We start from the raw sequence: 13,943 nt of genomic DNA, 5'->3' as shown, positions 1-13,943 counted from the left end.
TTTTACCAAAAACATTTGCATTCATCTACTGATTGAAACACTTGTTATTCCCAGAGAACCAAAGCTTTCCTGCTCCTCTTCACCCAGGGCTGAGCAGGAAGGTTAAATCTCCAAATTATTCCTGATTACAGCTGCTTTCATTACTGCTCCCTTTAGAAGAACAATTAAACGCAGATACTCAAGTGGCACTTTTACTTCAAGGACCTCTAAATAACAGACACATAAAACAGTGGTCTTTTCTTCATCAATCCCATTACAGATTTGTTCTTATGTAGCCAGAATCAGCTCGATTTAAACCTGGACATGCTTTGTTTGGTTCCAGCAAACTAACTAAGGCCTAGGGGAAATGCCAAATGTCTAAACCTTGCCGTGAAATGTTCATTTTTCTTGTTCTATATGTGCAACAAACAATAAGGCTGATCCAATTGGACATTTTAGCTCCAAACCATGGCTAAGGAGGATCCCGAACAGCAGGAAATGCACAATTTAGGAAATACAAAAATTGTTAAATGAATTTAGCATGTAATGTCTCCTTCCTCATCCTCTACAATGGCTGTGAGGATGAAGAGCATCCTATGATGCAGCTCTACCGCCAATTTGTCAACATTTAACCTCCTTTTCGTCTGTTTCCTCTCTGTCCAACTGAATTTCTTCTTCAAGTACTTTACCCTAATGACTAAGGACTGTTTCACGGCGGCTAAACCCTCCGCACACTCAGTCGTGTGGATCGAAATGGAGCCAAACGGCAGGTGTAGCTCCTTGACCAATCAGTCCTCATCAGCCCAAAACACTCAGCATAGTTAAGATTGTGTTTCTGTTTGGAAAAGAAACTTTTGGTTTTACAGCCTAACAACTAAAGCGTGATTCATAAGTTTCATAATGTTAACAGTAAAAAAAGACAGAGTCCATGGGAAGCTCTGGTTATGTAAAACAACCTTTTTTTATTTTTATTTCTCACCCCTGCTATACATAACACAAACACACACATACTCACACACACACAGGTCATAGGAAAATATACAAAACATAATATGGCTGGTAATGCACCATGTGGGCTCAGCACTGATATTACAGTGGAATGATAATAATAATAAAAAAGAATTATTCATCATCATCTTCCTCCTCCTCCTCCTCCCCTTCTTCTTCTTCCTCCTCTTCATCACTGATGACATACTTCTTAGTCTTTTTGGGGACCGCTTCTTCGTCATCCTCTGCCTTTCTCTTTCCTGATCCCTCACCCTCCTGCGCACACAAAGAGGATAGTGAAGACTGGGTTTTTAACTCGCACATGAATCAAGTTTATGGAAATGTCGTCTTTCATCTCCGTAATTTTTGGGAAATCAGAAAGATCCTGTTGCCGGGAAAGAAGTTCAAGCGTTCATCACTTCAAATTTGACTCTTTGTTATCAATCTGTTCCAAAAGCGTCTTATGAAAAGCTTTCAGCTGATCCAAAAAGCTGGAGCAAGAGTTGTGATGACGATTAATTCAAGAGATGATGTTTTAACCATTGTGGCCTGTTCAGAATTAGGATGTTTCTAATGACATGTAAAGCTCTCAACTACGGTACTCAAGAGTTTACAAACACAACAGTTTTTCTCAGTCTGCAAGATTCCTGGCTTGTTCCTACATTTAAAAAAATCCGAGTGGGGGCAGAGCTTTGAGCGATAGGACTGTTCTCATGAGGAACAACCTCCATCTTTCGGTTCAGCAGGCAGACACCATATCTGTCTTAAAGATGAGACTTAAAGGCTTCCTTTTTGCTTAATCTTGCAGTGAAAGTTGGCCTTTGTGACCCTGAACCATGCCCTCAGTTAAGCTTTAACTGCTGTGAGTCGTTTTAGGACGCAGATTCTTCTCCACCGTCTTTTTAATGCCCTCTCATCCATACAGGTGTCAGTTTTACAATATACAGACCTCTCTAGTGTTAAAACAGACGCTACAAGGTTTGTGCTTGTGTCTCCCTCTTGTTATCTCATTGTTGCGGATACCAACATAGCTACAGAGTCTTATAATGTCCCCAACTTCTTTCAGTCCGCAGACCGGCCTGTACAATTCAGCAGTTGGTGGAGCCCCATTAAGAAAGTAGCGGATGGATTTTTGACACAAGTCTGAGCAATCTGACATCCATCAAGAATGAGTCAGATGTGGCTTTCCAAAATAAAATTTCCTTCAGAACTAGATTATAAACAAAAGGCCAAAAATGTATGTTGTGTTTTTATGTTCTTTGCACCAACTGACTCACAGACCAATACCGGACGGCGGCCCGAGGGTTGGGGACCATCGTTCTAGAGGATGTTCCTGTGTTTTTGTCTGTGTTCATACTCTTTCACTGGAAAGAGAAGGTCTCTCAGCATAAACCAACTTCTCGCTCAGTACAGGAAATAACACCAAAACATTGTGAATGCTCAGCTTTATTTTGATGTAACTTTCTTTTTGTGAAGCATCTTGAAGCACTTTTGGTAGTGATTTTAACAAATGAAATTAAACTTATTGTTAAAAAGTTGCAAAACCGCGTGCATGCTCTCAGTTGGTCATGTGCATTTTGGTGTTTTGAGGACAAACAGTGAGAGCGTGTGTGTAAACACACGCACTACTTCCTCTCCCTGTTTGGCCGCATGAAGTTGACTTTTTAAGCCTTTAGCGTTCTTGTCTCCCACTGCCCCCTGTTGTCAAGCAGAGGTAGTGCACCTACCTCGTCACTGTCCAGCTTTTTGGCCTTCATCAGCCTCTGGGCTTTGTCGTCATCAGAGCCTTCATCACTGTCTGAGGAGTAGATCCTCGCTCGCTCCTCTGGATTGGGACAAATGAAGGGTTCATGCCACCATAGTATTGTGCAAAAAAAAATCAATGTTAAGAAAATGAAAGTCCATTCACCTCTCAAGCCTCCGCCTCCCTTGTATTTGCTCTTAATTGCTGCCAGGCTAATGGCCTCGTCGCCCTCCTCCTCATCGTCGTAGCGATCGGGCTCCAGATAGCTGCTGCTCAGGCCCCTCTGGTGCTGCCTCTCTCTCATCCTGCGCTGCTGCGACTCTCTGCGGATTGAAGCTCGCAGCCGCTCCTCCTCTTTCTGTCCGAAAAGACACCCCAGGGAATCAACTCAAAGCCCAAGTGCAGCAAGAAACCCTGAATAAAAGCCTCCAGTGGGTTGCTGACAGTTTTAACACAAATACTTCATACAAGGAACTATTACGTGTTGGATTAAAAGACTTTTAAACTCAAATCACTTTCAACGTTAAAAAACAAAAATTGATGCTTTGTTGGCGAGCTCAGTCAATTATTTTCCAACATTTTAACCAAGAGAGCCCATAACTAAAATGACCATAAACCTGAGAACAGTACAAACAGATCAAACTTTATCCATCTCAAATAGAGATCTTCAGGAACGTGTAAAGAAAGCTGAGATTATGGCCCAGAAGCTCAAACAAACTGAAGAAGGAGATACTGGGACAGCAGATGAGGAGGGGCAACTACAGGTTTACATGTCCTCAAAGGCACAAGCAGAATAGCACAGAAAACCGCATACTTAGCAAGAGTAACCCTGACACAAGCCTGACGCACTCAGCAACAACAGAAAAAAACAACAGCCTTATTGCAAATCTGAACTGAAATCCTGTCACAAAAACTGAAAAAGGGATGCAAAAAATGAACAAGAAAAGCAGGTTTGATGGCTGCGACACACGACAAAGCAGAAAGCCTTTCTAGTATCATCATACGCTACAAAAAGAATTCTCCTGAAAGCTGCTTATTTTGTCTTACTAAAAATAAAAGAGTCTGAACATTTCTATGAAATCTCCTCACTGTTGAAAATAAAGACGCTAAAACGAAGCGACTAGACTGTTACTTTGAAACCAAATCCTCTTTGGATACAGCATTTAACCTGCATTAAACACACGGCATAGAGACGAGATTAAATGGTTGTGAGGATATGCATAAAAAAGGAGAAAGTGATTGTTCCCACGACCTCCACGTCTGGCTGTCACTCAGCCGTTGGGCCACAGCCCCCCCCCCAGAGATTCCTCGCCTGAATAAGCTGTACTTGTGAGGAAAAAGCTGCTTTGCTGGCTTTGTCCAAATGAAATTATTCCTCTGTGAAAAACAAAACAACCAGCAGGAATGACTGCAAAATCCCAGGCTGTTTATAGACATTCCTGAATCCCAAAGTGTTTGTAGTTTTTGCCAAACACAGGACGTCCCAGGTGAGATCTGCTGGAGGGTAAATGATGCTATCAGAGCAGCTTGTTTATGTCGACAATAAACCCCAAAACCAGTCCTGCGGACGCGCTGACGGGATTTCTATTTCACTGACAGCAGCACGACCCCGTTATGTAAAGGACTTTATGCCTTTATGTAACCAGGAAGGAAGCTCGTCAGCAGCGGGCCTCGTGCAAACTTTTGTTCCGAGTGGTGACAAAAGCATTTTAGGATGAGACCCGGGAAAGGCAAACAGAACAGAACAGCCAGTTACTTTGATCATCTCGTTGCGATGAGACTCGGGGTCTCTTCCGGCCATGGGAAGGATTCGGATCTTCTGTGTCTTGGAGCAGCGGTCAGCCAGAGACAGGGTCATCTTCCTGTGGGTGGCGCTGTCCGTAGAGTGGGGCCTAAAAAATAATAATGCAGAAAACGCCAACGATCAACGTTAGTATGAATCCTTGTATTTATAAAAGTCTATAAAAAGGATCTGCATGTCAGACAGTAACAAACATCAGATATCTCATCGACCATCCAGGTCACCTCATGGAGCTTTTGGTTTCACGGTGGAAAAAGGACCTCTATGTTGTGCATGGAAACCACAAGACATGCTGCGAGGCTGACTGTCAGTCCTGTCTAAATCACATGCGCTCTATCACATTTCCTGCAGTTGCTTTGCAATTTATTTAGATACAACAGTAAGATGAATTATCTATTCACAAGTTCCTCTGTGGTACCTCAGTCATTAAAATAAAGAAATGTCGTCAAATATTAAAATTCAGTTTGTGGGATGAAACAAAGCTTCAGAGAGCAAATAGTTGTTCTGTCCTTACATTTAAAGCTTAGTATTTAAAACCCATTGATGGAAAATAGGTTTTTACTGTTTTCAACATGTCCTTGTAGTATTTTCCTGATGATGGAGGACATATATAAAGACAATAGAGCTCAAACATGCATTTTTGAGTATTTCTTTATTCAAATAATTGTGAATCAGGAGCAGACGAATAAATGCTGTCAGAAGAGATTGTAGTTGTGATGCAGGAGCTGCTTCGGCGGAAAACAAGCTCCCTGCTCTGCTCCATTCTGATGCATCCACTTGTAGACAAATAGATCCATGGACGTCTTTGTTTTCCGCGTCTGAGCTGGTATTATGCTCAGAACTGTATGGCTTGGTAGCTACAATATCATTCGTCATATTTGTTGCACCGGTTTTGTTAAGTTGGAGGTTTGAAAGGCTGTAAACTAGCAGGAGAGAGTAAACAGAGAGCTAATGTTCTCGCCCAAAACTCAGAGGCAGATTTCTGATGAGTTTTTGCCGCTCTGCAGAAACTATGTCCTAGAAAACGAGACACGTTTTTTATGTAATGTTTACCTAAAAACAGTAGGAATGATTTTAAAATAGATCAAAAGATTAACAGAGTGGGACTAAGTTAAAAAGGTCAACTCCTTCGGCAGAAGTAAGCCGTTTGTGCAAAGTATGTTCTGAAGATTTTTTTGCATACTTTTCTCAGACAGACGGGAACATTTCAAAACTTTTCTCTCTTGTTTACACTCTCAAAGTTCAAACGGTCCAGTATTAGAGAACAAAACATAAAAATCTGCTCACAATCAAAGATTTATGCAACTCTGGCAAACTGAAAGCATTCTGTACCGAACACACAGCAAAGAGGAGATTGACTGACAGGGTCTACAGCCAATCAGGATGCAGTACACAACGCGCTGTTAGAAAAAAAATAAATAAATAAAAAAAATCCACCAAACAGCAGAAGTGAACCACGATATAGGGGAGGGAACACAGAATTTGATTTTCAGCTTAAAGCTCCCTTTGAAATGTCAAAAGGGTTGATTTCTAATTACTTTCATCTATATTGAATGCTTGGGTGTAAATACTCTGTAGTGTTGGTTGCTCCTGAGCATCCATGCAGCTTCTCCAAGTACTGAGAAGACTTCATGTGGACTTAAGAGGCTCTAAGAGGCTTACTGGGATCTTACAGAGAAAAACCTGTGCAGCTTGCACAAGGTGATCCAGAGACTTAAAACACTATTCTGAATGAGGGCTTGTTTAAAAGTCCTCCCCTGATCATCTTTTGATCGATTGTAAAAGCATTCCCAGGTTTTTTTCATTATGATTATGCTGTTTTTTAACCTGTGTCATTTTGTAGGACATAGTTTCTGCTGAGTGGCAGGAGTTCATTAGAAATTCACCTCCAAGTTATGGGATGGAGCATTGGCCGCAGAGAAACCCCGCACCCTCTTCCTGTTTCAAGAACTAAGCCGGTCTCTCCCACTGGCTTACAGCCCCTCACATCCTCAACCAAACATTACAAGTGCAACAAAAATGAGGAGCAATTTTAAAGCTATTCAGATGTACAGTTTTGAGCCAGATACCAGCTCAGACGAGGAAAACAAAGACGTCCATGGATCTATTTATCTATAAGTGGATGCATCAGAATGGAGCGGAGCAGGGAGCTTATGGCCTGTCAGGGTCTTTTCTACAAAACAAATACGCTGTTTACTCCAACTGCATTTTCACATCTGCTCCTGATTTATATTTTTTTGAATAAAGAAAGGCTCTGAAATACAATTTTTAGCTTAATTTTCTTGATACATGTTCTCCATGGTCAGAAAAATGCCACAAGATCATGTTGATAAAAAAATACATCCAAAACCCAATTTCCATCGGAGCGGGTCTTTAAGAAGTATTAATAAAAGCACTTTCGGTTGAAATCATAGAAAGTGTGCAACTTCTACGTGATGGTGGCGTTACCTGAATGTGAGTTTGGTCTTGAAAACAGCCTGTCCCTGCAGTCCAGTACCCTGTCGGATGAACAGGTGGTTGTGGTCTCCCTGGAGAGGAGCTTTGTAAACATCAAACACCTCATTCCCCAAGTGGAGGGACATGCTGCGGCCAGAAAAAAAAGAAAAGCTTCAAACCACGGCAAACACAGGGAACGCCTCGTCGATGTCACACGCTCAACGTGAGGCTTTCTGTAGCACACACCTGCCGTCAGACCACTTGACGATGCGCGCATTGCTCTCTCGTGTTTCGTTTCCCTCCTCGTCTCTCTTTGCTCTCCACCGGATGGTGTTTTCCACCTGTGGGAGGAAGGTAAAATTCCAATGAACACATGACACATCAACTCCAGACTAAAAGCAGACGTGCTTTTAGGAACACTTTTTGTGATGCTCTTAACATGCCTTTAGTTTGAGCCTGGTCCGCCCCTCCTCATCCAACATTTCTTCATCCTCAAATTCATCCTCGTAGTACTGAGGATCAAAGGGTCTAACAAGAGAAAAATAAAACAATAAAAACACATTTCACTTTTCGATTGGTTTCATCAATGTCAACACGTTTCTCTCCTTTTTGAAATAAGAGCCCATCAATACAATCATTTATTTCATATGTACTTATATGAGATTCTGACCTGGGCTCCACTGACAGAAAGTTAGGCAGCTTAACAAAATAAAGCTCGGATCCAAGATCGGTGCAGACTTTTGGAATCTCCACTTCAATCCGGGTTTCAGGCGCAGGCTCCTCCTCTGTCGGCTCTCCTTCCATCCCGTCATCACCATCCTGGAAAAAAAAAAAAGGAAGGGGGGAGGGTCACAATATGAAACCAGGGTTAAGCACACACAAGAAAAAAAAGCTTAGGTGGAGGCTTTGGGACAAAGGGAAAAAAACGGAGCTGGATGCTCAGTTTGGTAAAGATGCAGATGGATACCAGAGGCTGTCCCGGGGTAGGAGGCTTCTCTGCATCACTTTCAGAAGAGATGTCGTCAGCTTCTCCAAACAGATCGTCTGCTGCGGTTTTCTTCGCTGTGTGACAGTAAGAAAAAAAGGCCACATTTGAAGGACGGAGAAACACTGAAAGAGCCATGGTTTTGGTGGAACGGATCTTACTTTTCTTATTTTCAACATCACTGTCTGAATCGGAATCAGAGGCTGGTTTTGCTTTGGTTTTTTGTCTGAGGAAGTCGTCTTCACTGTCACTGCCTTTTGGAGACTCTGAAAGAGGAAGACATTAGGGTTGTTATATGGTTAAAAAAATAGAAAAAGCTTCACACAATCAAACCGTAGAGCTCAGGATAAAATATATTTGCATAGTCTGGTGGTAGAAACCCCCAAACATCCATGTGCCTCTCAATCAAACCCTTGATGTACCTGATTTCCTGTTCCTTGGCTCTTCATCTGAGTTCTCTCTCTCGTCTTCAGAATAATGCCGCTTCTCATCCTCGTCGTCCGATTGGTCACTTTTGGCTCCACCTTCCCACTTCTCGTCCTCGGATTGGTTCTCCTCGTGAGAGTGGGGGGTTCCAGCCCCGGACTGTGGTGTCCCCGGGTCGCTGTGGCCACTGAACAAAAAAAAAACAAATGAAGAGCAGATTCATAGATTAAATGACTACTGCATCTATAGATATCTATCAGGCTCAGTAGGAAACCTGGAATTGAAATTTGCACCGACAAACTGACTGCTAGATATCAAAGCTGTATGCTAGGACAGGAAAATAGAAATGTCTTTGAGCCTCCTTAAGCTTCAACTCTCACTTAAGATTTGCATTCCTAAACTAGCAAAGATTGGCTTGAGCGGCAGTTTCTGGCATTTAAGGATGAGTGATTTTCAAAATAAAACTGTCCTAGAAGTGAATCAATAAAGGTCAATAAATCAGCGTAACTGCTTAATGGCTAAGAGAGTCTCTGTATTTTCTACAACGTCATATGACAAAACCTGTAAAACAAATTGAAATGTTAGGACACTGGTTTCTGTTTGGGTTTTAAAAAAATGGTTTGATGTGTGGAGTTGACCCCACAAGACCCCCGTGGTTTCTTCCAAATTCACAACTTCTCTCTTTTACTGAGGTGGAGCATCTATTGTACCAGCATTCTTCCAATGAACGGTAAAAACAAAGATGAATCCTCGAATCACTCCAGTTATTATTTTATACAAAGTGTTTTAGTTCAGATTTGGTTCAATTCAGCTTTATTTATATGGACCAGTATTACAACACGGATGTTTAAGGAATGAAGAGGCTCCAGCAGCTGGAGTTGATTCAAATTGTTCTAAAACAAACAAACATCAACACTAATGGTAAATGGCATTTACTTACATAGCGCTTTACTACCTTCTTAAAGGCCTGAAGGGCCTTAGTGTCACAGTCCCATTCATCCATGCACACACACAGTCACACACTGACGGCAGCTCCTCTGTCAAACAATAGCGCCGACCTTTAACTTCCAGATTAATGTGGGGTTGGGCGCACAGAGCGGGAACTGAACCTGCAATCTTCCGATCAGAGGTCAACCGCTCCACCTCTGCACCGCTAATACTAATGTGCTTAATAGCTGCATTTGTTTTGGGGAGGATCTCATTACTCATGTAATATTCATCTGTCCGGCTCCTAACTGTGGTCCTTTTCAAAGCCCCCCAGGTCCATGTGACTAAAGTTTCCCTTTATAAGTCAGTAAATACCTTAACTAGAATATTTTCCTTCAAAAATCAACGTTGTCTATTAACCTGTTAGCTGTAAGTGATTTTAAAAAAAGCCCCTCAACATTGTTCTTTTAAAATCTGCAAATGGAATTTACAGGTACATTTCCTGTTATTTAAAGTTTTCTGATAGAGGAACTTTAAAAATCTGAATTTAGGGATTAAGTGTAAGATTTTTAGCTTCCCAAAGAAAACCACAAAATCCTCCATGATGTTACAATATTTAGACCCCTTTTCCTTGCGATTTATTCTATTATAAGACTGAAGACTTTTTAGATAACTGATGCCCTATCTAGCCACATTCCTTTTTCTCTTTTGGAAATACAATCACACATAAATAAACCACATCGAGCTTCACTTGTTGGTGTAGAAAAAAACAAACACAGAGGCGCTTAAACGTATTTTTGTTCATTGCAAATAAGAGCTGGAATCCTAAAAGAATGTATGAGGCATCATTGAACTCTCCTTGCAGGGATGCGTGTCCTTCATCAAAGTCCTACCTCCTGTCTGAGGGAGCGCTACCCCTCTCAGAGCGAGGGCTCCCAGCACCAGACATCCCGCTGCCTGCTGGGCTTCCTCCATCTGATCTTTGACCCACATCGTCGTCGTCATCTTCGTCTCGCTGGTCGTGCTCCGAGCCGCTGTGCTGCTCTGCGTCAGACTGATCGTTGTCCCCCTGATCAGAGTGCATACTGGCATCTGACTGGTTCCCCGAGTGCTCGGACTGATTGTCGCTGCCGCTGTGCTGACTGTGCTGCTCATCCTCACTGTCGTCTCCAAACAGCTCCTATTAGACACAGGTCAGAGGAGAGTTGAGTTAATGTTCGGACCACAGTCACACCTGTGGGCTCTTTGCTCATTTGCACCTGAATACTGACTCAGTCCTGCAGCTAAAGCCACAAGTCACCTGGATGGTGAAAGAGCCGTGGAAAACTGCCACAAAGCTGAAAGATCTGTCATACTGACTTGTTGACTATCGTATCTATTTACAGTGTGAAGAGCAAGTCACAGTGAAGTCATTTATCAGCAGACTTTTTGCAATTCAAGACCCACTCCGATGAAAAGGGTGTTTTTGGTGTTTTTAACATCTTGTTTTGGCATTTTTCTGATAGTGGAGGACATATTTTAAGAAAATTAAGCTTAAAATTACATTGCTGACTATTCTTTATTCAAATAGTTCAGGAGCAGACAAAAAATTCTGTATAAAAAAAGAGCCTATTTGTGACTTAAAGCTGGGCGGGTCACAGTCTCCCTGCTCCGAACTCCTAGCAACTGCAAAGAAGAGCAGGGTTGCTCCATGTCAACAGTCCTGCTCACAAATCAGAGGCAAATTTCACATGACCTCCTGCCGGTCTGCAGGAACTACAACAAGCCTGTTTCCTCTGTTCTTAAACCCTGTTTAATAATCCTGTTTAAAAACTGTGCCTAAAGTTTATATGTAAGCTACAAGCTTACAAGCTTTAACATTTAAAAAAAGGCAAAGTGAAAATAAAAGGAAATTAAGAAACTTTCATCATTTCACTTTTTTTTTTTGATATGACAAATTCCTCAACCTTGTTCATGTTGTTCTTTCCTCTCTCCTGGCCATCTTCATTGTCGTCATCGTCCCGTTCCCTGTCACTGTCGCTGGCGCTGCCAGACACATTGCTGACTGACCTGGGTCTCTCCTGCTCCGAGTCGGAACCAGAGCCAGAGGCAGACTCTGCATAGAGGAGACGACAAGCAACTTTTCTTCAGACACACAAAAACAATGAATCATGTTGACATTAACCAACTCAACCAACCATTGACCAACTCAAAGCAAGATGTTATCTGCCATCAAGCGATGGATCCAGTTTATATGTTGTTACTGTTTGATATACAATTAGACTAGTAATAACTATACTAATTGTATTTATATTGTTCCCACTTCCTTCTCATCTAGATCCTATAATATAGAATTTTCATAAAGTTATACTCCATATCCAATTAAAAGACTAAAAAACAAAACAGGCAGGTCCTTAAAATTAAATTTTCTGTTTTTTCTTTTAAATAAATAAATCCTCTTAAAATCACAGTAACTCTTAATTTCATTATTTATTTTAAAAAGTGCATGTGTTTGAAACCAAATTGTATATTTACAATTGTTTATTTTTGCATTGTTGTTTAACAGACAAAAGTTTTGAATACAAATGCAATAAAGGTCAGATAATTAAACAAATTAATAATAATAAACTGGTTTGGCGAATTATATACAGATAATTATTTTGTTCCCGTCGTCGTTGGTCGTGAATATGATCGTATATTCTGGACATGCGGTTAAAATAGTTTGAGCTTTACAGCTTTGCCTTTAAAGAGAAATTGATTCAAACAAATTGCTGCATGATAATTTAATTTAATGTAATATAATATCTTGGAATTCCCGGCATTTAATGTTGACGAGGAAAGAAAAAAAAATACACGAGTGTTTATGATTAACAAAAACATCACCAGTGCAACTATCCAGGCAGTTCCACCGGCTTAGCCGATTGTTTTTTGAGGAAAATCCTGTTCTGGATTCGCACTAATGAGTGCGCAGGCGTGACTTCATTCAACAATGAAACCTAAATTCGGACAATTTGTAGCTTTTTACCTCTCTGGTCGTTCTCGCTGTCTCCATCACTTCCGAAAAGCTCGTCCATGTCCGCCATTTTTTCTGAAAACCGGAGTGAAAGTACAGGAAGTGGTCGAGGTTTTTGGAGGTTTTACATCCGGGTTGAGCTCACTTATCCTTAATCTGTGTGCTGACTGTTTTAAAGCACTAGAGGGCGCTGTGAAGCACCTTAAACTGAACTGCATGAAACTGAACAGGCAGTTTCCCATAGTATCTTTCACATAGTTGCTGTTTTTTAAATTTAATGCAATTTAACGAAATCTATTTTTCTTAAATGTTAAATGAGGTTTATTCTGTTAGTAAATGTAACTTATTGATACTCACACAGAAATTTGATTATTACCTTTGATTATACAAAGACATAAAATGTATTAATGTTGACTTCTAACCAAAACCCAGATGCAGTCGCATTGGTCAGACTTTGACACTTTTGGAATAATAAATAAAATAATAACTATCTATATAATTTAAATATGAACATTTAAAGCAATGAGTAGAACATGGTTGAATTGAATAAAGTTGCACATTTTGCATAGTGTTGTTAAAAGTGGCTTCATGATAAAAGTTATTTGCAGGATTTTATTTATCTATGAATATAATATAGGACACTTTCTACAAAAATGAATGAATAAATAAATAAATGATAAAAGGACAACACTAAATAATGCTGAATTGGAAAAAGGTCTGTGGTTACCGTTTTACTGTTGTCCATACTGTTGTCAAAGGTAGAAATCATCTGACTGCAGTTTTAATCTGCTTTTGTGTTGTTTCTTCAAGCTCAAACTGTTGTTTTCTGCTTTAAAAAATTTCTAACCTCGATCAAACTTTAAATTTAAACTTCAAACAGTTTGCTTTTACATTCAATGAAGAAATTAAAGTGCAGATGATTCTATATTGATTAATTCATAACACACTGCACCATAATAAATGTTCAAAAAATATTGGGTCTTTAATTTGGAAAGAAATGTCATTTTAATAGCCGTAAAAAGCAGTTACAAGTACTGTTTGAGCCACAAAAACATTTATTTTTATTATTTCATATTGGTTGACTGCAGTCTATCCATGCAAGGAACTACTACATATATGTTTTGGTTTTCCAGAAAATAACTTATTTCTGTGACATAAATATAGAAACACTTGATTATCTGTTTTTTGAATGTACATGTATTAACAGTTTTTGGGAGGATTTTTTTCCCCTTGGTGCTCCTCAAAGTTTCCCTTTCCTATTTCTATTCAATTAGAAAAAAAGCAGATCATATTATTTGGAGTAGTTTCTGGTAATAATCTATTTGATTTGACATTCAATACTTTATTAATATCTGGGAAATTCTTTATTCATAAGAGCAGATTTTCAAACACCAAACCATTATTCAATACATTTTATAAAGAGATCAGTTTATATTTTAAATCTCTGAAATTAATTTAAAAAAAATGCAATAAAACTGTCTATGTTCATTCAAGATCACAGGTTGTATGAAAATCCCTAGTAGTGTAACCTACAATTGTAATTTTAATTTTATTTTAATTTTATTTATTTATTTATTTATTTATTTATTTATTTATTTATTTATTTATTTGTATTTTATTCTTTCTTTCTTTTGTAGCTATGTGTGTGTTTGAAGTTCAATAAAAA

The 13,943-nt window shown here is 39.8% G+C and overlaps 1 protein-coding gene across 1 annotated transcript; it reads right to left on the bottom strand.

The window, feature by feature from the left end:
• Window positions 1–911: 911 nt before the first annotated feature.
• On the bottom strand, window positions 912–12,441 carry leo1 (LEO1 homolog, Paf1/RNA polymerase II complex component). Its single transcript, XM_004066912.5, has 14 exons — window positions 12,290–12,441; window positions 11,232–11,380; window positions 10,179–10,465; window positions 8,355–8,545; window positions 8,094–8,198; window positions 7,915–8,009; window positions 7,618–7,766; window positions 7,391–7,475; window positions 7,194–7,288; window positions 6,960–7,094; window positions 4,467–4,602; window positions 2,876–3,068; window positions 2,694–2,791; window positions 912–1,242 (listed from the first exon to the last, which is right to left on the bottom strand). The coding sequence occupies exons 1-14, from the start codon at window positions 12,345–12,347 to the stop codon at window positions 1,102–1,104; spliced, it is 1,917 nt and encodes a 638-aa protein (XP_004066960.1). The 5' UTR covers window positions 12,348–12,441; the 3' UTR covers window positions 912–1,101.
• Between the last annotated feature and the right edge of the window lie 1,502 nt (window positions 12,442–13,943).

This window comes from Oryzias latipes, chromosome 3 (assembly GCF_053564925.1).
Source record: "Oryzias latipes strain Hd-rR chromosome 3, Olatipes_Hd-rR_3.1".
Taxonomy (NCBI): domain Eukaryota; kingdom Metazoa; phylum Chordata; class Actinopteri; order Beloniformes; family Adrianichthyidae; genus Oryzias; species Oryzias latipes.
The sequence above is the reverse complement of the archived record's forward strand: the minus strand, read 5'-3'. Positions and strand labels throughout refer to the sequence as shown.